At 41.1% G+C, this 25804-nt stretch overlaps 1 protein-coding gene across 1 annotated transcript in view; it reads right to left on the bottom strand.

Annotated features, from left to right (window-relative positions):
- RSPO3 (R-spondin 3) overlaps positions 1-25804 on the bottom strand; it is a 60186-nt gene that overhangs the window by 12836 nt on the left and 21546 nt on the right. The window contains exons 2-4 of the mRNA XM_035108717.2: positions 19980-20168; positions 18467-18613; positions 15030-15227 (exon numbers count right to left, since the gene is read on the bottom strand). Of these exons, the coding sequence (XP_034964608.1) occupies positions 15030-15227; positions 18467-18613; positions 19980-20168 (534 nt within the window). The remainder of the gene's footprint in view (positions 1-15029; positions 15228-18466; positions 18614-19979; positions 20169-25804) is intronic.

Below are 25804 nucleotides of genomic sequence, written 5' to 3'. Positions count from 1 at the left end.
TAAACATAATAAAGCTAAACCTTGGAATACTCTGGTAAATTATTCAGACAGTGCCCTGTATGATGAACTCATAATAAAGAACAAGCAGAGCACCTTTTCTGGATTGCATTTCTCACCCATTGTACAGATTTTGGTATTCCAGCACTTGGATCCCACCCTGGCAATTTCTCCCTTCTCCAGTCATCTGTCCCACTAATGAAGTCAATTCCTCGGAGTTTAAACTAAATCCTTCTGGTTTTGCAATGCACATTTCTACTTAAGCAATAAACAGCTGTCATCTGCCATTCATTAATATTAATTATAAATGGTTACTAGTGCAGAGGATCCAAGTCCAGCAGCTGAGATTTTTCCGCAATCTGACCTTAAGGGTTTTGAAAGGGTTCTGCTGAGAGGGAGCCTTATACTCCAAGCCAAAAGTAAGTAGAGGTTGAAGAACACAGCATGCAATCCATGTAATCAGTAGAAATGAAGGGGAGAAAGGAAGAATAGGAGAGACCACCAGGAGGTTTCTTTAAATGTTTAAACATCTTACTTAGCCTTTTGTGTTGGCTTAAAAGCAAAAAGAGACATTGTTCATAATGATGGTGCACCATCCATTTCATGTTCCTGCGAATGAAAGCTTGTGCAAATTAAAGGTTGTTCATCTCATGTTTCAGGAATGTAGCATTGTGTTTTATGCTGGAAGCCTGTTTTTGTTTTAAACCGAATTCCTCAGATGATGACAAATAGAAAGCAAACCATCTGAAGAAATTCTATGCCAAGGCATCGATATACCTGAATATTTTATACTGAGGCTACTTATGTCCATAGGCAAAAAGCTTTTGGGCAGTGTGTGTTTGTGTGTATATATAAAATTTATCCATTCACCTTATCTACCTTTTATTTATCCATACAACTGTACGGATGCATAGGTGAGTGCCAGCTAACCTAAGCGGATACGCCACAATAGAAAAATAGATGAATCTTAATAAAACTATGGAAAATCAGATGAATCTAAATAAAACTTTATGAGCAGAGATGTGACTGCATTTCTGTACCAATGAAGGTTTCCTTCTCTTCAATGCTGTTCAGTTTTACAGATGCCTGCTTCTCAGTCCCAGTTGTCCTGCTAGTTTTCTAACCCTTCACAATGGATATTCCCCCCAAAACTCCTGTTTTGAGTGATTGTGAATATTCAGCCCAGCTCAGGTCTAAATCTGCCTTGAGACAAAATGTGTATTGCATACAATTGACTGCACATTTCTTAGTCAGATCCTGCAGATCCTGCAACTCCAGTTGTCTATTGAGAGAAACTACATTATCTATCACTACATACTTCTAGCAGAAGTATGCCATTTCTCCCAAAGCTGATTATTCTACTGCATTTCTTGGACTGTGGTTATGTAGCCATCTTAGGCACATGTAAACTGGTACCTGTTTCGTTACTGGTAATAAAAAAATATTCGTTGTCCACTCTCCCACCACCCCACCTGCTTGAAAAAGAATGTTTTCAAAAGGATGATTTTATTTTTGAAATATATTTTTGTGCATATGTAGAAGCAGAGTCCCTCACCCCTTATGTAGTACCGGTAGTCCAGCATAGGCAAGAACATAAACTCACATTTTTAAAGAAATGCACATAAAATGAAGAGTTACTTCCATTTTAATTCAGTCCGACACAATACACAAACCCAACCAAAACTGCTATTTACTTCAATCCTGGATGTCTTCTCTCCCTCCCCCCAAATATGTGCTTTAGTTTAGCTGCACGTAGTACCACAATAGCTTGATCAATGTGGTTTGTATTAGGCAAAAGTCTAGACTAGATGATGATTTACCAGTCCCTTTTGGGCCTGATGTCAGTCCATTTCTCAAACAGTAACCCATTTTTCTAATGCCTACGCTGACTTGGACACTTTCTAGACCACTTCCTAATAAGTGGAACTGACTGTGCCTTGCAGGCCTTCTTTTTATAAAAACGTTGGTAAAGGTGATGCTTGGAATAGTTTGTCTGAGGGAAAGAGATGCCAGTGATTTTGTTCCACTTTGAAATCGGCCCATAAAGACTCCGGCTAGTAATAGTAAGTAAATACTACTGAATTCTGTGGTCAGCAGCGTCGTAACAGCGTTGCTATACATGGAAATATTCCATGGAAAAATAATTAAACAGTACTAAATTTTGCTTTCATTACATTTAAAAATGTTTCCTCCTCTGCGGCTGGCATTTCCAAAATGTTTTGCATACTTTGGCCGTGTTTTATTGGAGGTACTTATAAATTATTTCTTCTTCTCCTCGTTGCCCTTCCTTTCCCCTCCACTCATGATATTTTCAACATTCAAAGGCTGAAATACCAGATCCAAGAAGAGAAGGCGCCAGGAGCAACTCCTCCACCCAGTCGGTCCAGTTCCTGGCCTTTCCACTATGTGTCAGTATTCTCTAGATAAACAGCAGGCATTTGGAGAGTGCAAGTAAGCTGCTTGTTTCTGTTGCAGCAGCAGCAGGGCGAACTGCTTGTTTAGAATAGTCCTGGGAAAGATGCCAGGCGAAGGAGATCTGGGTGCATGGAAGGGTCTGGTGGAGCAGACTGGTTCTTGGTGCAAACATGATGTGTGAATGTATGGTTTTGTTTCTCCTCAAGTGACTAAAACCCACACCGTCTGATCTATGTGACACTAAACTGGCTTAAAGCCAAGTAGCCTGCCATCATCAACATGACGCTGGGTCATCAACAGAGCTTCCCACCCCCCTCCCAAAAGAAAATCTTATTCCTCGCTCATTTGTTCTAAAAGTAGATAAAACATAATTAATAGTTAGTATATTGTTCTTCCATATTCCTCCAAATCAATAACCATTTGTTCATATTCTTTCTGAAGAAAAGATGCTAATAGCCGGGATGGGCAGATCATTCTATTGCAAGTGTCTTGTCTCTTGTATACAGTATTCACAAGTCTGTTTCTTTCCATTTCTGCATTAATCCAGCCTTTTTTTATTTTTTTAAAAAAGTCTGTACAAAACTTGTTTATATATGCAACTACAGCTGCGGGAATGTTTTTTGCCCAAAAGTGGAAAGATGAAGAGGTCCCGTAGAAAGACGATTGGATACAGAAACGAATGGAGTATGCAGAAATGGCAAAACCTACTGGTCCTGGAAGAATAAGACATCAAGACAACAAACTTTTTAGAAAAGAATGGAAGTGGTGTATATGTGTATGAATAAAAGAATAAGTTAAGACAATTTGGAGTATGCAGGAAAGGACGGAAATAAACGTAAAGAAGTGCAAAAAGGGGAAGGGAGTCAAAATTGAAAATGTTAAAACTTGGCAAAATAATTGTCGTAATGTATATAAATGAAAATTACAAATAATTTTTTTTAAAATAAATAAGATAAAATGCTGCAAACAAGCAGTGAACTTCTGTGTAAACGGAGACAAGGCATACTTTAAGTTGCTTTACACTGTTTTCAGTATTGTGTAATATTGTGTTTTTAATATCCATGTTGTGTTTTAAATGTTGCGACCCACCCTGGGACCTTTGGGTGAATGGTGGGGGATAATAATAATAATAATAATAATAATAATAATAATAATAATAATAGGAAGTGTGGATAAGCCCTTTGCCAGACACATGAGTGTCATAAGGCGGTACTATTTACTGCTTCATTTAAGTTTCAGGCCTTGAATTGTGAATTTCTAGATGAGTTTCCTGAATCAGTCAGCTAGTTTTTTACTACTAAAAGTTGGTTAAAATACTTAGTTATAAAATCTAATGCATTCATCAACTCCTGAAGAAAAAAAGTGTGTTATGAGAATCCTGAAATGTGGCAGTCGTCAAACATAAGAGTAAAATAAAATAAAATATATGAACCCCTTGATAGTTGTCTTATACAGTCCTTTCTTATTTTTTCTCTGCCCTGACTGCTATCCACAGTATTACACATCTGGGGTTTCTTGGTTTGCAAGTCTCAATTTCCACATTACTGGAGTGGCACTGAGGTCCCAAGCCATGTCAGAAGCTGCTTGAGTGAAGCATTTCCCATAAGGTTTGGTGTAAAATTAAACCACATAAATAGAACCACCTGAAAATGAGCAGTTCCACGAACAGGATTGTAGTAACCCACAAGACAGCTACCGTACTTCCCATACCATTCACACAACTTGAGAATTAGGTTTATCTCCAAATATCAAATTTATTGGCTTCACTATAAAAGTACTGCAAAGGTGAGTGTGGCAGGAGATTAACATGCCCATCAATTAGAGTTTGATGTGATAATTATGTAAATTAGCAATTAAAAACATCTTAAATTAGCTACAGTGATCCAGCTCATTACATTTTGCCTACGTGGCCCTCATAAGCTGCCAGCCACTGGTGAAGGGCAGTGTTTAGAATGTTGAAATCAGAGCTCTGAATAATAAAACGTTCATAAAAGAGTACATTGATTAATTTATTTTGCTTAGCAGTTTAGGAAAAAGTAGCTATTATATGGTCAATTCTTTATTCTTTTAAAAATGTTTTCTCTGGTTGCAGAGTACAAGAGTTTTCAACATATGCTTTAAAGTTTCAAAATGATTTATAATCTGGTTAATATAGTTGTTTACTTGCATTAAGTCCAACACATTTTTAGCACAAGCTTCAGAGGAGAGGGGAAGGCTGCCAAGTGACCCCTCTGCTGCATCTTTGCCTGTTTGAGGAGTTAAGAAGCAGAGAGAACAACTGGGGGGGGGAGAAAGAAAGAAAGAGGTGAGCTTTCTGCTGATGCAATGAGCAACCAAGACCCGGGGAAAATTTCAGCATTTGTCTTTTGTCCATATACGGATCAGATGCAGAATATGTGATAGAAGTGGTACAGAAATGCTAGAAATGAGATACCCAGCTCTTTCTTCAGCTTGGGCTCCAGTATTCATCCTCCTTGTTCATACGACATGGTAAGCCAAACTATGGCTTATCAAGACCACGCAAATGTGGGGGCTCCTGAAGAGGAGCTTGCAGTCACGTTGCTCCTCCTGCCCATTCCTCTGGCTGGGCTGCTATGCTAAAGTAAGCCATGGCTTGGTTTAACATGTAGTCTGTGGTTAAGCTCTGACCTCACTAACCATGAGCAATATTCAAGGTTTGTTCTTGGCTACGGTTTGTGGCTAGTGAGGATAAAGCTCATGGGTCCCAGTTTGGACATGCTAAACCAAGTCTTGGCTTAGCCCAATAAACCACAACAGTAAAAAGGAGAAAAGCAGCTGTAAGCTCCTCTCTTGGAGCCCATGCAGTCTTACTAAGCCATGGTTTGGTTCATCGTGTTGTGCAAACTAGGTAACTACACCCCACAAAAACCCTCTTGCAGCACTGTTTGTGTATAAGTGACTCAAGTGTGTTACAGATTTTCTGTGTTACAGATTTTCTCATGCATTTTTCATCCAGTATACTGCTAGCTGGGGAAAGAACCATGGTTCAACAACAGAGAGCATCTGATTTGCATGAAGAAGGTCCCAGGTTCAATTCCTGGCATCTTAGGAGTAGCAACCAGTGGCAGCTGGTGAGGTGGCTTTGCTATGCCTGCAGCCGCTGCTTGACAATCAAGAGAGGAAAGGAATTCCCACTTGTACCTTAAGAGATGGGAGGTGGTACTGGAGGCAGAAGCAGGCTGGATCTGCACTGGGATATCATATCAGCAACTATGCGCTTGAATGGCTGTGGCTATGGCACCCTCCCTCTTCACTTCCACAACCTCCCAGTGCTGTGATACACCTTATACACAAAGATTTATGTCCCGTCTCTTTTACCAGTCAGTAATAACAAAGCATGGAAATGAATCCCATTGGTACTCCTAGATCACCACAGAATGGTTACTGGTGAATCACCTCATTGGCCACTGATGGTAAATAAAAAGGGTGTGGAAAATACTCCTTGAGTAAACAAACTAATGTACTGACTTTGTTGGCACCAATAAAAAGATTCCCTCCTGATGCAAATAGCAGCTGTGGAGGATTTGGCGGGGATGAACCTGGCAGGGAGGAAGAGAGTTAAACTCATTCCACAACCTCTACAGTTCTGCTTCTGCTAGGACCCTCTGTGACTGCTATTTACTCTTTTTTAAGGTGTGCATCTTAACCCAAGGGAAGCAAACATGGTGCCCTCCAGATGTTTCCTGACTCTGACTCCTATCAGACCCAGCCAACATGGCTAATGGGCAAGGATGATGGGAGCTGTAGTCCAACAACATCTTGAGGGGGGCCTCACATTCACTATCCCTACCTTAACCACATTCACGTAATTAACTTCATGTCTAGCTTGTCTAGTTTGGCCCTAAGGCAGCTGGTTATGTTAATGGAGAAGGATGGTAAGGATTATCTCCCATGCTTCCCCTCTGTTGGTTGTATTTAAGTCATCATAGCTGAAGCCAATCTGTCACAGCAACTGGGAAACTGCAACTGAGCTCTCAGGAGTACTCAAAATGAAGCAGAAATGTGCTACCTTAGGAGAGGGAATGCTGCAAGGAAGAAAAGGGGGGTAAAAAGAGGATTTGCTGGCAGAAAAAAGCCATTAAAAATAAACAGCCAAACCCTTCACAGGATTTTCATAATTATAGTAGTAGCTTGGAGTCACAGAATCCGAGTTATGATGACCCAGCAGCGTATGCAAAATGTCAACACTGAGATACGGTAATTAGCTTCATGTTAATTCTGAAGCCTCAGCAGCCTGGGGAATAACCACAAAGAAAGGGCATTAACCGTAACCACACTGGTGTCATTCACATGCTGCTGCTAGAGGATTGTGCTGGCGTGATACGCCTCAGCTGCAAGAGTCTCAGCATCTGCTACAAGTTCCTCAAGGCAGCATGTTTTTTGATGTGGGGACAGGGAAAGAAGTAGACTGGGAGTGAAATGCTTTGCCTTCCACCGTACACATGTTTCATACTTTGAATACTGGAGGCAGGTTATCCTCCACTGCAGGTTACAAAATTTTGTTACTACCCCAGTAGGAATGGGAAGAGGCTTTGTAGCTCTGAGCTGTACCTAACTCTTTGCTGTCCAAGACTCCTGCTGCTCTATGTGCACTGTACACTCCTGATACACTAGAACAGGCATGTCAAACCTGCGGCCCTCCAGATGTTTTGGACTACAATTCCCATCTTCCCCAGCCACTGGTCCTGCTAGCTAGGGATCATGGGAGTTGTAGGCCAAAACATCTGGAGGGCCGCAGGTTTGACATGCCTGCACTAGAATAACCCAGGGCAATGCTGTGTTCTGTCCACACACCCTTTTCCAATACAGGGAATACTGGGCTAGAGTGAAACAGTGGCAGAGAATATTGCCAAAAATATTTTTTGCTAGTAGTAAATAAAGTATATAAAGAAAGGACCACAGCATACATTTGAAGCACATCCAACACACATTTAAACCTCATTATTTTCTCCAAAGAATTATGGGAACTGTAGTTTATTAAGGGTCCTGGGAATTGTGGGTCTGTGAGGGGTAAACTGCAGTTCCGGGGGGGGGTGTCTTGTGCTTTTAATATACAAGTGCATGATGTGGATCTTCCCTAAATGCCAAATGGAGATGTTATAATTAACATGCTGAAATCATACTGGCCAAATGAAAGCGCATCTTAGTGATATGAACTGAGTTGTATTGATGAAAGGTTTTGCACAATCCCTTTTATGTTTTAAAATATTGGACAGCTGTGGGTCATATCCAGTTCTGGCTATTCACTCACTCAACTTATGCCACTTTGGGTTGAAACAACCTTATCCCTACTGAGATCAGTAGCCCATCTAATTTGGTATTGTCTCCTCTGTCTGGCAGCAGCTGTCTGAGGGTTCAGTCAAGGAGTCTTTCCCAAACACTTCTGAAGTTGCTGGGGACTAACATGGTCTCTTTTGCATGCAAAACTATATTTGAAGTAGAACAGCCTAGGTTGCCAAAGATACTGAACCCTTGTACAACATTCTGCTGGGAAAGCAAGGGCAGAGAAAGGAGCAGCAGGTATAGTTGCTTGAGATCCTTCAATGCAGAGAGAAAGATGGAACCTTGTTTATTTAATAAGAGGTGCCCAATAAAGGCTGCAGATATTTACAAAAGAGAGAAACACACTGTCACATAATCCAGTATTGAAGGCTGAGCCTGAAAATAGGCTGCAGAACATTCTTTAAGTATAGAAATGCCTATACTGCCCTTCCAAAGAAATTTCCAAGACAAGATTACATTAAAAGAAGAAAAATCAAATTAAAATACAAGTACAGGCAACGACCATTTTGCTCACACCCAATTGATGCACAACTGCTGATGCACGGGTCCTTTTGGACTTGGAAGAGGGCAGAACAGGGGCGGAACAAGGTGGAACAGAATGGGATGGGCTTATGCATGCTCTGCCAATGTGTGTGGGGCCCAAGAACAGAGCAAAATGGTTTGGCTGCCAGATAAAGGCAATCAGCAGGGCTAAAATTATTTAGAAGTCATAGTGGCTGAAGACTGCCCTTTCCTGGTGCCAAAAGGACAACAAAGTAGGCACCAGGCATACTTTCCTGGAGAAAGCACACCATAATTGTGGTGCCATAACTGAGAAGGTCCTCTTCCAGATACCAACCTACCTCACCTTACAGGGTGGCACCCACAGAAGGCCCTTATTTACCTGGTAAATGGTCGGAGGGCACTTTGAGACTGACTGGGGGCAGAATCCTGCTGAAATACCGTCTTCTAACTTAATCTATGAAAGGTGCATGAATGTGCTCCTCTTTTGCCACTGGCCACCCTAGTTATAATGTCTTCATCACCATGCTGGAATCTGATAGGAAACTACAAGAGGAAGATGCCTAGGTTCTGATGTGGGCTCTCTTCTTGAACCTGGGGAACCTCTTGCAATGTTTCTAGTTAGTGGTTCCCCAAATGCCTATGTGAGTCCTCAGCTGTCGAATCAAACCTTTTTTAAAAAAGCAACCTTAGCTTGTTCCCCTTGGTTATACTAATAATAAAACAATGTAAAATAATACTAAAAGCCAAAAAATACCCTCTGTAAAAGAGAAGGCATTTCTTATCTACAAAAGATATCCAAACCTGCAGGCATGACATACCATATTTTTCTGTGTATAACACACCCACCCCGATGTATAAGATGACCCCTATTTTGGGGGGAATCCAATTTAAGAAAATGAGGGGAGAAGGCCCAGAGTTGTTGAGCTTTGGGGGGGGGGCTTTTTTGAGGGGGTTGCTGAAAATCACTCACCAGACTGATTGCACTGTCAATTGCACATGTCACAGAAGCCACAAACCAGCAAGTGCACGCCCAATTGCTGCAGCGGCAGCCAATCCACAGCATCCATTGCCATGGCCACCAATCACCAACCCAATTGCCGCCGCAGCAGCCAATCCAAAGCAGCAATTGCCGCAGCCACCAATCACCCACCCTATCACTGCCGACAAGCTCCTGCTCGTGGCTGCCCATCCCCCCCCAATTGCCCATCCCCCCTCAGCACTATCCATGTATAAGATGACCCTCGGTTTTGAATGTTATTTTAGAGTAAAAAACAAAACACCTTGTCTTATACACAGAAAATTGTGGTAATCATATTGGTAGGTAGGAATGAAAGAGCTTCCAGAATAATATTGTAGCATGCTCACAGACAACATACTTAAAAACTACCGGTATATAGCAGCAATTTTCAGACACATTTATGAATGTTTCTGAAACTCACTATAAATTCATGAATTCAAATCATACCGCCAACATAAATTTTGGTTGGTAAAAGACTGTTCAGTGGCAACACCAAAATACTTCGATTGAAGCCAAAGTCAGTGGGACTTGATTGCTTTGGATTATTATCAGAAGTACTCTGGTTTAAGTTTTTGCATACATATGTCAGCCTGTAAAATATTTTGTACCCTCTTTCATATTCAGCCTAACCTATGCCTAGTTAGGATATTTATTCAGAAGTCTGTCTGACATCCAAGCAAGGCATCTTATTCCAGGGCACATGTGCACAGAATTGAAAACTCTCTCTCTCTTTCTTTTAATAAACTGCATTATGCTGCTTCTGTTGTTTTTCCCTGGAGCAGTTTCACAGAATGTTAATTGAATCTTTACTCATAAACAAAGAAAAGTGAACAGAGATGAACTCTGCAACAACATGTCCCACAGGAACGCTAAATGAGCAGCCCACTTTTCTTTGCAACTCATTGCATTTCACTGATGTCCGAATCTGTGTGGTGTGAGAGTGGGCGTAAATAAGAGGAATTTAATTGCTTAATACTTTGAGCCTGCTGGTATTGTGTTACATTGTCTTCATCTAAAACCACAGCAACACTAACACTGAGGAATGGCTTTGTGAATTTTAGTTAAACAGTGTTCTAGGAAATCTACTGAAAGCCCAACAGGACGTCCGACTGGACTCTGTATATACAAGAGTCAACTGCATATTTATCAGATCCGGTCTACAAATATGTTGGATGCCCTACGTGGACACATATACTAATTAGGGATAGATGACCTGATCTGAAAAAATAAATAAAACTATTAGATGTGGCCAAAATTTTGGCATTCCTCTCTTCAAAAACCAAATGAAATCTTTATATGAATTCAAATGTTTGACATTGCTTAAGGCATTAAAAAAAAATCCCTTCCCAGGCCCTCCAAGTGTCCCTATTTTCCAGGGACGTCCCTGATTTAGAGATGCCATCCTGGATTGTCCCGCTTTTCCTTAGGATGTCCCTATTTTCATTGGAGAAATGTTGGGGGGTATGTAGTTACCTGACCCCTGAGCCATCTGAAGGCAATCCTGTATAGGGAAGGGTTTTTTAAAAAAATGCTTAATGTTTTATTATGCTTTTATATATGTTGGAAGCTGCCCAGAGTGGCTGGGGAAACCAGTACGATGTGTGGGGTATAAATAGTAAAATTATCATCATGGAATGGGATGTCCCTATTTTCAGCAGAGAGATGTTGGAGGGTATGCCTTCCATCATCAGATCACTTAGATAAGTGGGTTTGCAAACTGTGTCCCTGTGATTGCTTGGAAATATATCTAGTTCCTCAGTGGGAAAGGCAAGAATAGTAGGCAATGAAAGACATCTTGTTCACCTTTGCAGATTTTCCACTTTGGCCGGGTGTGTTCCAGACTTTGCTCCCAGATTCAGTTCATATAAGGTTAAGGATGAGTCCTAGCAGGGCTGACCAGTACAATGCATGTGGCCTAAAATATGATCCAGAACTATCTGCAATGTATAAAGAACCCTTGGCAGGCAAGTAAATGTGAAAAGTTTCCCAAAGATATTTCAAAAGTCTGTGGCTTTGAATAAAGCCTCTTCCAATTAAAAGTGTTCCAAATGAATCCCTGTGGGTTACATATGGGTAAAAGATGAGCCATATGTGGGAAGCAGGTGCATGTTGACACCTCAATCCAGCTATATATCTACAACCACTCATGGCCAATGGAAGAGGACAATAGTCTCATTTGCACTAGGCTGCCCCTTTTTGCCCATCCTTTCACACCATCTCTGAATTATCCTGAAGTGCTGCATTCTATAGCCGTTAATGTCAAGTGAAATATTTCACCACAGCTTATTATATTTTAGAAGTTTACCATCTCATATTCTCTTAAAGTTCCCCAATAGTACCTAACAAAAAGGTATTGATAATTGGACGTGTAGGCATACCCCATAAAATAGATTCCTGGCTCATTCCGGTGAACAGACACATCATAAAATGTGTGAATATGTAACACTGGTTTCTTGCAAACAACTTTGAAATTTACATGCTAGCCAGTGGAAACCAAGGCCATTTGCAAAAAGTGTAAATTGCTAATGTGCATTTATTTTTAAAAGTGAAAAATCAGTAGAAAGTTAATGGAGTCGTTAAATAGCAAATGCTTCCAACCTCTGGAAATCACATTAATATAATGAGCAGTTGGGATCCCTTTAGAATTGTGCATATCAAACCAGTTTGCAGCATGCAAGTCACTAAGTGGGGCAGGAAGGATAAAGCAATGAAAAAGAACTAAAAGGTACTGTGGTTTAGTAGAAAAAGAGATCAGACGAACAGGAAGGCACATAAAACTTTTACAGGGTGTGGTCCACAAATCAACTGTGCTGTACAGCACTGCAGTACACAGCACTGTGTTCTGCTGATTACTCTTCCCTTTCTCCCTTATTATAACCAGGCACAGCAAGGATCCAGATACCACATGGCCCAGCATTCATAAAACAGCCTTCGACACTAACTGTGAGTGGTGGAAGCTGTTGCAATGACCCTTGGCAGGCCTGACCATCTTCTGATCCACAACTGCTCTGTTATATTATAGCCGTGGGCTGGGTTGTGTCCCCACTCTGACTTAAACTTTCGAGTTTTCTGAAACCCGGCTCGCTGCTAACGGTCGTCTACGTTAATGCATATTGACACCAGGGAGGCACCCTCACTGTACTGTATTCTTGGTGCCTGCTAAAGATATTTTTTTAGGCAACCTCCCCATATACTGTATGCAGAATGTTGATGTGTGTTATAACATATTTTATTACTGATTTTTTTAAAAAAATGTTTTAAATAGTTGCTTTTAACCATCTTTACCAATAATTTTATTGTTTTATTCTTTTTGTAAACTGCTTTCAGTTTTTTAAATAATCAAGAGGTGTGTAAATTTTATGAAATAAATAAATGCAAAACAACACAAGACAGAATTTTTAAAAATTACTAAGACAAAAAAACCCCACCTTTTTAAAAACACATCACACACAAAGGGATATTTTCATGAAAGTACCACTCTAAAGAAAGAAAGAGTTTCACCGTATAGGACATGCAGCAGTCAATTATCAATTGGCTATAGTTAGCAACATCACAGTTTTCTACATATGACCTAGGAAAGTAGGGGTAGCAACCAAAACAGGTGGATACATGGGAAGGACAGGAGAGAACCAAGCTTACACCAAATCCCTTATTTCTTCAGACCTCAAATATGTTTTCAACAATGGCAAAATTTTAGGCGATCACAGAGTTGGGATAACAACAATTCCATCTATAAAACTCATTTCAGGGTTATACCCACTGCCCCATCTACATCATTACAACAGAATATAGGATATGGCATCACTATGCACTCAATCACAACCCGTAAGACTTGTCTATAAACTCCCCAACAGAGGCCATAATTCAGATGACAAAGCATTTGGCATGAGGCCACAGTATATCACTCTGGCCTCACATATCATGAACACTTAGAGTACACAAAGAAGAATTCTGGCAATGGAATCCATAGAGAAAGGGCACTTTACATACAAAGGGAGCACTTGGCACAAACAGCTAGACTTCTCAAGACACACAACTAGATGGCTGCCACCACTATTTGGCAAGGGGAAAGTGATAAATGATCTAGTGGGGCTAGTCTACCAGGCAAAATTGCAGAGGAGGGTTGATCACAATGGTTGCCAAAAGGGTTCATTGGCCTATATATGAATTAGGCTACTGTCTCACATAGCACACCTTGATTAGCACAGAAACAACTCTCTCTCTCTCTCTCTGGGACACTATGTGTTGGGAACTCTCTTTGAAGAGGAACTCCTCTCCCAGATTAAACCAGGAACCTCCTGCATGTGACATCTGAGCTGTTCCACAGGGCTAGGCCTCCTTCTGCAGCCATGGCCAACCTGGTTTATGTATTGGTCATATTGCAGCTGGGACATTTCTCCATGAATGTCATATTATGTATCTGCCTGCGGTTGACTGCTGTGGCTGAAGAAGTTGGGAGCTTCTTTGTGGGGTTTGCAGTGTGACCCAAAGTCCTGGCAGCTTCCTATTGTTTGTCTCTGACATGACTGCTGCCAGCTAGAAATGCCAAACTGAGTGGGACTTCTTGGCATTCCCTATGGTGGGCCGTGAAATCCAACCTGTTTGCCTGCCCCATGCCCTATGCACTGAGTTTTGGGGAGGCTATCCCACAGGGGGCATGTTTGTGTCTTTCTTTGTTGCACACCCCCGTTTTCTGCCTAGCAAATTGCTCCCCACTTTCCACAGAAAGACTTCTGAACTCTTTTGGCAGGCCTCCATCCAAAACGTGTACTGTAAGGGAGGCTGTGTCCTATACAACTTTGTTTCCTTTGTGGTATGCAGTCGAGAAGCTTCAAGTGTGGGTGGCAGGGCAGTCTTGAGCAGGTCGGGCGCCCTGGCACTGAGGGGCGGAGATCGCTCCGGCGCCCCCCACCTTGCAGCACGCAGCATGGCTTCCGCGCTACCTAGAGCCAGCTCTGGTGGGTGGTGTAAGGTGACTCAAACCCCTTCCTGCGGGGTTCTCAGGGTCCTGCTGTTGACTCAGCAGTGAGAGCTTGGGGAGTGCAGGAGTGGGGGTGTTGCTGTGGCATCATGGAGGGGGGAGGCTGGCAAGCTGTCCCTGTGACTGAATGGTTTGTTTCCATCTACAGTATATCTGGCCATCATGAAGGCAATGCCATAATGTTGCCACATTCACTCCATGACACTGCCGCAACGTCCCTGCACCAGTCCATAATTGGGCAGGTGCAAGTAGTGCTCCTAGGGACATAGTGGTTGTCACTGTTTTCTATTCTGTGCTTTGGGGAGTTGCGTGTTTTCTTCCTCCTGTTCTGGATCAGGAAAGGATATGGCAGGCACTGTCCTGCTGCTGCAGCGGCTTATATCCTCCCTGCACCCCACGCCATCCGGCAGAATTGGACCATACTTGGAGTAAAGGCTTGCTTGGTTAGTCATCATATTCAGCTACTCACAACTTGTAAACACTGTAGCTAATATTGCATTCAGAATATCTAGCTATTATCTAGCCTTCCTCTGCCAGACTGTTTAAACAGTGACTTAACTCCAAGTGTCACAACTGAGGAATAGCATAATGGCATAAATGACTCTTACAGCTTCCGGATGATACCTTGTTTAAATGAACCTTGTTTAAAGGAACGAAAATCATGAGTCAACATTCCCAACATGCCAAGTTTTAGGATTTTCTCAAACCAAATACTATTAAGCCCCAACAAAAATTCTGACGAAATAATGCCTTTATAAGGAATTGGTATTCATCAGTTCAAAAATATGGAAGAATAATTATCGTAAGTACCTGTTTCTCCTGTCTGGCATTTCTTTCTCCGTATAATACATTTTTTTGTCTCCGTTGTATGTGGGCATGGTTTCCCCTTTGTAGAAGGAAGTTGTAAGATTTCTCTGTCCCTCGTTTCATTCCCCCTTTTGAAACCACACGTTTTCCCTCTCTTCATGCAAGGACCCCATGGGCTCCATTCACTAACTTTACAATGCACTGCAACAAAAATATGACATAAGTTAAGTATTGCCTCAGTTAATTTAAAGTGGAGATGCTATATGTAGTTTTTTGTCACACACACACACACACACAATCTTTAATAAAGAATAATAATTTAAAGAAGCAAAGAAAGTATGGCCAAATAGCCCTAAATATATGCAGAACTTACACAATATATTCTTTTCACACCTTGTGCACCACATATTTAATCTGTATGTTTGTCAGGTCCAGAGAAAACTGATCTTTATGATCTTGAATGTATGCTTTCTCAAAGGTTTGTTTCATATGAAGTGCTTGCTCAAATAAGAGTGGTTACAGGTAGGTAGCCGTGTTGGTCTGGGTCGAAGTAAAATAAAAAAATTCCTTCAGTAGCACCTTAAAGACCAACTAAGTTTTATTTTGGTATGAGCTTTCGTGTGCATGCACACTTCTTCAGATACAGTGAAATAGGAGTCCCCAGGCACTTATGTAGAGAAGGGGTGGGGAGGGGGTGGGGATGGGGAGGGGAGGGGGGATCACTCAGAAGGGTGGTGGAAGTGGGTGATTGACTGACTGATAGTCGTTGATGACCGAAAACGACTGCAAACAGCTATCAGTCAGTCAATCACCCACTTCCACCACCCTTCTGAGTGATCCCCCCTCCCCTCCCCATCCCCACCCATAGCTGCCAAGTTATCCCTTTTTTTAAGGGATTTTCCCTTATGCTGAATAGGCTTCCTCGCGAGAAAAGGGAAAACTTGGCAGCTATGTCCCCACCCCCTCCCCACCCCTTCTCTACATAAGTGCCTGGGGACTCCTATTTCACTGTATCTGAAGAAGTGTGCATGCACAAGAAAGCTCATACCAAAATAAAAACTTAGTTGGTCTTTAAGGTGCTACTGAAGGAATTTTTTTATTTTACTTCAAATAAGAGTGTAAAAGCTCGGGGCAATTTCATGGAGTAGCACTGCCAACTTTTTCACTTTCGTCTGTTTCTGTGCCATTAACAGCATTCTGATCCGCAAACATTAGTAAGTCGCAATGTTTGTCTCCATGCTGCAGAAAGCTTCACATAAGGATAGCCCTGCTAGATCAGGCCAAAGGCCCATCCGCCCCAGTATGCTATTCTCACAGTAGCCATGCAGAAGCCGATGAGAAACCCACAAACAGATCCTGAGCGCGACAGCACTCTCCCCACCTGTGATTCTCAGCAACTAGTATTCAGAGGCTTGCAACAGTGGAGGTAGAACATAGGCATTGTGGGTAGTAGCCATTGTGGCTAGTAGCTTCATTGGCTGGTGCAGGATCATCTGTTTGGGCCAGCTGGAAACCATCACCTAGCATGACACTGGGTTTTCAGTGCTTTTTAAGCAACTTGAACAGCTTAGCAAATAGTTAGCTGCCAAGCAAGTATTGTATCATTCAAGTATTTCAGATAAATGGAAGATACAAAATTCAGCAACAGAAGTCCTACTACTACCGGTAATGGTAACTTTATAGTGATGGCTTTAGCGCATCAGTGTGATTAGACATAACTTGATATGTTCTGTACTATTTGAGATGTATTAACATGGGCTTTCGGGGGTGTGATTCTGTTAATTGGGTGAGAGTCACACCTGCTCACAGCAGAAAGCCTAAATCAATATGCTAAGTGTGTAATCTAGTAAGTACAACTCCTAAGAAGGAAAAGCTTGGAATAAACGAATAAGATTTCCTTGGAAAGCAGCATTGGTTGAATTGCATCCTATGCACAGATTTAGGCATTGGTCAAATAAAAGATGTTTTTTGCAGAATGAGGCCACTGATTGGATCCAAGTTGTGACCAGTCATCTCTGACAAAACACTTGCAATGCCTTATAGAGGATGTAGACATAAGTTCATGTGTCAAAATATTTAGGCACTAAAATGCACACATAAAAAACAGATACACTTGAACTGTATGGAAGCAGCGGGAGCATCCAGAACAAAGGGGAAGAGAACGAACAGCAACCCTGTCTCTGTTGCTGCTTTTAAGAACTGCACCAGGAAATAATAGACAGTGGGGCATGTGAGACAGATCATCTACTACAGGGTCTAAGAAATCTGATTGCCACTTCCTGCACTTGTCACTTTTGAGGAACTGGTTGCTGGTTGTAATAATAAACTGCGCCTGAAAGTTTTGTCATACCTCACTCTGGTTTATGTATTTTAACACAGAGATGAGGAATTTGTGGCACCCTCCCCCAGATGTTGCTCGTTTCCCAGACCACTGGCCATGCTGGCCGAGGCTGAAAGAAGTTGGGAGTTCAACAACATTTGTATTGAATTGTTATAAGTGGGTGTGATCTTCTATATTCTGCTGTTTTTTCAGCTTGTAAACCATGTTGTGTATAGAAGAAGAAGAAGAAGAAGAAGAAGAAGAAGAAGAAGAAGAAGAAGAAGAAGAAGAAGAAGAAGAAGAAGAGGAGGAGGAGGAGGAGGAGTAGTAGTTTGGATTTGATATAGAAAGGTGGTATGCAAATTAAAAGTGAAATGAAATTAAAACATCTGATGGGCCACAGGTTACACACAAACACATACATACACACACACACACACACACACACACACAAAATACATATACATATACATATTATATAGCGAGTTTAAAATGGAACAACTGTTAGAACTGTAAAAAATGAATTATTTATTTGGGTTGAGATACTATGTTTTGAAATTAACTGGTATTTTAGGATTTAATTCAAATGCTGCAGCCCAGCTGCTCATGGTGGCAGTAGCAGAAAGTCTGGGGAGGGGGCAGAACAACCAGGCTTCATCCCTTTGTGAGTTCCAAGTTGGCACAGTGATCTTGATGAAGTCTGATGTTGGTGATCAATGTCTGTGAGACTGGCTTGGGATCCAGTGCATCCCATCCCACCATGTTTTTGAAACACTCAGTTTATTGTCTTCAACTAGGATCCGCTAGCAGGAATACTACCATACACCAGCAGGCCTCCACCATACACATTTGGTGGGTGGTTGTTCTGCCTCGTACAACCATAGAAAAAGTTATGACAACCATCATAACAAGTAAGTCCACGGACCTCCCCCCCCTTTCAAATGCCTACAAAGGGGGGAAACACCTTTTCTGAAGCACAAACATTTTATTTGTGCATATTTCCCCTTTGCAAGATTTAAACTGCATGTCTTTGCAGGTAAGCAAAAACCAACAGAGACTATATTCCACAAATGGAAATGATGTATTGGGCACAACTTTTTGGGACAGACATTTTACTTACCAATATTGTTGCATTCCATAGTGTGATTGTTGGTTTCCAGCCAGTCAGGGCAGTTTCCAAGGCACTTTCCAAGGTGTAAGTAAAACCCATTTCTACACTTTGTGCAGAAATTTTTATTGAAGCAGGTTTCACAGTCAGCTTTACATTCTGAAGGGCGAGAAATAAGCAATTACTATTTGCCATGTATACCATGAGCTACTTAAGTTAATGTGATGTCATATACAAGACAGAGTTTGTTTCCATTAGGGATCAGCAACTGAAGATGTTTGGGTCAACCCCATTGCAAGAAGACATTGGCTGGAAGGACTGACAGTTATAGCACTAGACTGGCCCATGATCTATCTGCTTCTCAATGTGGCTAGCCTATAAAGCTTGGTGTGTACAGACAGAATCATTTCGAGTGGTTAAGCCTCTGTGGAAGCACACTCATCACACTATGTCCCAATGTATAATCTTCTATCCAGGATCAAGGTTCAAGGAAACAGGTTTTGCCACTTTGCAATATCACAAAACCCATCACCCACATATTACCATAGTAGTTTTACATCTCTTTTAAAATGAGGCTTTTATTATCCCTGCCATAATCATTAATAACAACACAACAAACATTTACATATTATGCTGGACCATAAAGAAGGCTGATCGCCGAAGAATTGATGCTTTTGAATTATGGTGCTGGAGGAGACTCTTGAGAGTCCCATGGACTGCAAGAAGATCAAACCTATCCATTCTTAAGGAAATCAGCCCTGAGTGCTCCCTGGAAGGACAGATCGTGAAGCTGAGGCTCCAATACTTTGGCCACCTCATGAGAAGAGAAGAATCCTTGGAAAAGACCCTGATGTTGGGAAAGATTGAGGGCACTAGGAGAAGGGGACGACAGAGGACAAGATGGTTGGACAGTGTTCTCGAAGCTACCAACATGAGTTTGACCAAACTGCGGGAGGCAGTGCAAGACAGGAGTGCCTGGCGTGCTATGGTCCATGGGGTCACGAAGAGTCGGACACGACTAAACGACTAAACAACAACAACATTTTATTTTATTTTTAAATAGCAAGAAAACCAGCCAAGAGGTGGAGAGACCAATATTTAACATTTTATTTTCATTGTGCATAGCCACAGGTTTATCTCCCTTAGACAAACTCGAATAAATTGGATTCCTGGGCAGTACAGTACCAGTTTCTTCTAACATCAAGGGTTATGCTTGGTTACATTACTAACTTTAAGTGAAAAGGAGATAAGGAGAGGTGAAGGACTGGAGCTCCCTGGTGGAGACTGGGGATTTGGTTGGCCATCACTCTACTCCCAAGTAAACAGATGCTAAGTGATTGAGAGTCTCACTGCCCCCCCAGGTTTGACAGAGAAGCAGGTGGTGTCAAGAAGAGAGCAACACAACAGAGGGGCCCATTGCCAGTGGACTATATGTTGGGGTAGCATTGGAATAGTGGCTCATATCCATGACAAGAGTTCACAAGACAGCATGAAAAGAGTAGCTGCAACTTTTCCTTCAACTTACTTTTACACTCATTTCTTTCTGGGTACCGTTGTCCATAATATCCATTGGGGCAGGATGAAAAACACATCCCTATCTCTCTAATTTGACTCCTCATCAGGAAAAAAAAGAGTCGAGGTTTACATGTTAAACATCCATTGAACTGGGAACATGTTGCACATCCTTGGCAATCTTGGCTCATATCGAGATTCACTAAGAAGAAAAGTAACACAAACAAACAAAGGGGAGTTAGCTAGATAACATCTCTGTAATCCATAAATCTTCTGCTGAAACCTCATTAGGGTTTTTTGGTTTTTATTTTTTGGTTTTGCAGCTTGGAACCCCACATTTCACAAGGGGCATTATTTCTTTCCTATTATTAATAGTATCACTCTCATGCAAAATAAAGCTCTGCAATCCTTATGAAAAGAGAGAGAAATAACAAAATATACCAGCTCAGCTTGAACATATATATGTTTACTTGGAATAATATGTTGTGCGCAATGGGACTTACCGGTACTTTCAAGCAAGTGTCTGTAGGATTGCAGCTTCAAGAACATACTGCACAATTCTGTGTATGTTATTCATAAGTCTTACTAAATTATATTCCTTCCAATAAATTAACTAGAGCTTACTCCCAAGTAAGTAGATTGAGGACTGGAGTGATCATTCTGTGATATTATGGCAGTGGACAAAGCTGTACCGTAACTTTTGAATAAATATTTAAATTTTAAAAAGAGAAACTAATACAGCCTTAAGCTTTATCCACTGATCCAGTAAGTTTGCCACCCCCCCAAACTGCGCTAGGGAATTCTGTGTTTTGCAAAACCTTACTAATGAGAATGACAATAATAGTAGATTATTATTATACTACTATTAAAACCATCAGTCTTACCCATTCCTTTCCTATATCTCATACTGTGGGGGAAGTTGCAGATTGCAGCCTTACTTAATTTGGGGCAATGGTGAAGCCCAAAAGGTCTATCCAATGCCTTATGTAAACTGAACATGTGACCTAGAACATGCTGGAGTTTTATAACAGACACGCGGAAGAGTTCCTTGGCAAAGGAGTCATTTTGAAAAGCAAAAATAGTCACAAAATAGAAAAAGTAGCTTCATTTGCATTGGCAACAGAGAAATCAAAGCAATATTATGCAGATGTGAATGTTGTATGTTGTTTTAAGGATATTTTAATTTTAAATTTAATTGTTTTGTAATTTGTTATGTTTTGCCTTACTTATTCTATTGTTTGGTCCACCTGGTTTTTGCAATCTTGCTTTTGTATATGTACAAAAAACAAACCTTGAACTAAGTTTGCAATCAGCTCTAAAACAATACTTGGTTCAACCAATCCAAGAAGAACATCACAAGCCATGAAAGAAGAAAAATCAATACGAATAACCTGTTGTCTTCTCCACGTTGCATATGTATGCATAATCACCACCAATGAGACCTAAAAATGAGAGAGTTCAAATACGTATACTTTCTTCACTGTCCTTCTGAGCCTAAACAATTCTGAAGACTATATCGCTGAAACTAAATTTACAAACGTTGCTGTTTAATATTAACAACAGCTTTTGTTTGAAAAGCAATTTGTTCAGCTTCCAAGATATTGATCCACTTCAGCAATATACTATTTCAATGTATGGCATACAGTTTTCCAGTGGTTGACGATATGCTTATTGGTCTGTAATTCACTGGGTGTAATTTGGAGCCATTTAAACAAATTGGCACCACCACTGCTTTGAACCCACTAAGAGGGACATGGCCAGATTTAACATTGTGGGTAAATAGTCTGGCAAGAGTTGTCACACACCAATCAGCATAAGAGTAGAGTACAGTGGTACCTCTGGTTAAGAACGTAATTCGTTCCGGAGGTCCATTCTTAACCAGAAACTGTTCTTAACATGAAGCACCACTTTAGCTAATGGGGCCTCCTGCTGCCACCGCACCGCCAGAGCACAATTTCTGTTCTGATCCTGAAGCAAAGTTCTTAACCCGAGGTACTATTTCTGGGTTAGCGGAGTCTGTAACCTGAAGCGTTTGTAACCTGAAGCGTTTGTAACCCGAGGTACCACTGTAATTCAAATGGAATAAAAACTAAACTGGAGATTTTCCAGGTTTAATTTGTGCTATAAGATTAAATATATCTGATTCCAATACAGGTTCCCAGTCTTGCAAAGATGTGACCATTTTGGATTTCCCAATACAAGTAAATGCGATTTCCGACAATCTGTTTTCTCCAGATCGTAATATGGATCCAGGGGTTGGGTCAGGTTCAGATTGTTCCAGGTTAGGTCAGGCTGATCTGAACCACCAAATCAGGCCCTAAATCAGATGTGGCTTTGGGGCGGGTGTATGCAGTCCGAGTACGAAATGTTAAAGACCAAATAATATACAGTATCGGGCAAAATGTGTCTGTTCTTCGGTAACAGGTCAAACACCTAAACCTGCACCATGAAAACTGGGATGTTGAATTTGCTGAGAAATGTTCCAAGAGAAAATCCACCAGAGAAGTATGCAAAGCTTATTCAGTCTGTTAAGTTTCTTTACCACAATAGAAATAGCTTTGATTAAGCCACATGAATGACAACTGGTTTGAGCTTAATCCATTTGGTTTAAAATAAATAAATAAAAATTATGGTAATAATAATATAATATAAAAACATAATAATTATTTTCATATTGAATGAAACAGCCCCCCCTCCACCAATATTTCTCCGAAATTTATAGGTCAGTTCAGGAAAGAATACAAATAATTCCACAGGGGTCAATGTACCTTGAGGTTTATTTGAATGGAAAATCCACACAACATAACAATACTCCCCACAAAAGGCACTAACAGAAATTTCTAGAAATAATTACCATTGTTACTGGCAAAGGCAACTTACTTTTTGCTCTCGATCCAATCTGACCCTGCTCTACTCAGGCAACAAGAGGTCTATAAAATCTGATACTTCTTATAACTGAAGACTGTAGACTGTATGATTACCTTTCTTTCATGCAAGAAAAAAGAGCCTACAATAATAAAGGGACTAGGGAATAAAATAATGAATTCCCTGCAGTGAGTACTGTGGAAGTTATTAACTTCTATGGGCTAGGCTCAGACAATCTGACCAGTCATGCATTGTGGAGGAACAGAATTTCAACTGCACATTTTGTGCCTGTTCACATTGGGGTTTTTTCCCTACACGTACCTACTATTCAAGTTTGAGATCCATTTGTGCACATGCACCCAGAGGCAGGACTGTGCTCCTGACAGGTGGTGCAACTGGCTGTGATTCCTTTCACTCAACATACGTCATAGAAACCGGCTGTGTTAAAACATCCAGTTTTCAAGGGCGGTCCTATTATTTACTGCCAGCTTCTTCTGGTGGTACCCCTTTAAGAATGTGAACATTCAAGGTGGCATTGTGGGGATCTTTAATTGTTCTGACATGCAAAGCAAAATACACCTACCCTTTGTTACCATAACAGATTCCTAGGATTATCTAGCCACAAATGGTTTGGGATTCATAAGAGTTATTAGGATTGCTCATGGATTTGCAAGCACACATTGAAACGTTTGACTGGGCAACACACAAATCACAACCTACTTTTGAGATTCCAGGTTTATAGGCAGTTTGTTATGTGAAATGCAGAGTTGCTGCTGCTCATGAAAAACATCTAAATTTCCTTTTGGCCTAGGGAACTAGCTGATCAAATACATTATTCAGAACTTGTCTGTGATGCCTTTTCAGTGAGAGGAAAGCACAGCTACAACCCATCAGTCATGCTCTAAGTGTTTAGTCTCGTTCAGATGTAGTGGTTCAGCCACATTTTGAACCTGGCTTATTCTCACAAACTGGAGTTTAATCAAATCATGTTTCTTCAAATTGGGACTTCTGTGTCAATAAACTGTGGTATGTTTAAAAATGGAAATGGAAAATTCTGATCTCATCCTCTGCTGTCCAAAATAAGAGGGGACGGGGCGGGAAATGTACCCACCTAAGGTAACAGAGTGACAAACTATGGATTCCTGTTAGGTCTGAACTAGGACTATAATGTTAGGTTATGGAAAGCTCCTGTTTGGGACGGCTCCACTATGCAATCGAACTACAGGCCTTATGCAGATGAAAATTGCATGGAATTTTCCCACAGACTTTATTTAGGCCTAATATATAGTTACAATTAACCCTACCGTAGCATCTTGCCAGATTTTACAGCTGCCACTGATAATTTGCACAATACCAAAAAATGCAGTTCTAGGAAATATTGAGAAGTCACTGAGTACCGTATGTATTAATGTAACCAAAAGCTGAGTTTAGCTATTTGGCTAGTAATGCTGCATATTTGCTCCTCAACTTTCAAGCTGTACAGAGATCATTCAGTTCATACCATCAGCTTTATACAACTACAGTAGCAAGTATCTCATACAGCCTTTTGAGGCAAGTGTTTTTGTCACACAGGATTTTTAAGAAACAGAAACAACAGCAGGAGTATATTTAAAGTCCCCTTTCCCCCCATCCCAGAGAATATAAACTAGGAAAAGCCCATAATTCCATTTTAGAAGTTATAGCGCTGCCTGCACTGTTAAGAAACAAGACTTAATGTAGTCACTCAAATTTATTGCACGCCTACACAAATTCTGACCCACCAAACTGAACACAGCCTACCAGCCATGTATTACAGCCTTTTTGGTGCCTGTTGACATCCCATTTGTTTTTGAAGCCCCAGACAGGCAACCTAAACAAGAAACTTTCAGCAAGCCCCTGGGACCCACCATATATGGCTATGTTTGACTTGGTGGGTCCAAGTACAGGCATGGCTTACCATCTTGACTTTAGCTCAACTGGCTGTGATTTCCTTATCTTTTCCCAGTCTCCTGAATGCCAGTGAATGCTCTGCACTAATAGGACTTACTCTTGGGCAAGGGTGCATAGGATTGCAGTCAGAAAAACAAATTTCTATAACAAGGAAACCCAAATTCTGCAATAGGGAAACCAAGTAAAAAAATGTGTGGCAGCTGTAGACTGTGATGCAAGCCACATTAGCAGAAATCCCCTCTAAAAAATTCCCTCCCAGGTGCCTCCTTATCTGTGGAAATTATGCAAACTGAATAATTTTGCATGGTTTTCTGGAGCTTTACATGGTTTATTTTGCTTTTGTTAACCATAAAAAAAAGACAAGGAGCTGTATGGATTACTGAAACCACACTCCTGACAAGTGGAAATGTTATTCAGCAATACTGTCTTCACCAACCTGGTGCCCTCCAGATGTTCTGAACTACAACTCCCATCAGGCACTAGGTTGGTGTAGGCTACAAAAACTCCTCTGTGGGGCCGCCTTTCAAAATTGCCTGGAAGCTCTATCTGGCTCAACATAAGGCAGTGAGATTGATGGGCATTGACAACTATCAGTGTATTACTTCAGCGTTTTGTCACTTGCACACTAAGTCCCAGTCACAATTCAAAATGCTGGCATTGAACTCTAAAGCCCTAACTGTATTGGGGCCCATAAACCTGAATGATCGCCTCCTCTCATATAAATCTGTCCAGACTTTAAAATTCCCATCACTAGGTGAGGCCTTTCTCCAAATTTCCACCCTTGATGAGCTAAAGGTGTCCTGAGAAATTACCTCTACAGTGGTGGTACCCCATTATAGAGCCCTCTCTCCATAAAGGCTTGCCTGGCAGCCTGGAACCTATATAAAGACATTTCAGTGCCAGGTGAAAACACTTCTATTCGCACAGATCATTTAATAATTAGGGTGCAATCCAAACCCACAATCTGCCAGGCTCAGAATAGTTCCGACACTTTCTGCTAGCATCACTGCTGAGAGTGCAGGTGGGCAAAAGTATCACTGGCAG

Source organism: Zootoca vivipara, chromosome 3 (genome assembly GCF_963506605.1).
Source record: "Zootoca vivipara chromosome 3, rZooViv1.1, whole genome shotgun sequence".
Lineage (NCBI taxonomy): Eukaryota > Metazoa > Chordata > Lepidosauria > Squamata > Lacertidae > Zootoca > Zootoca vivipara.
This window is presented reverse-complemented; position numbering and strand designations above follow the sequence as displayed.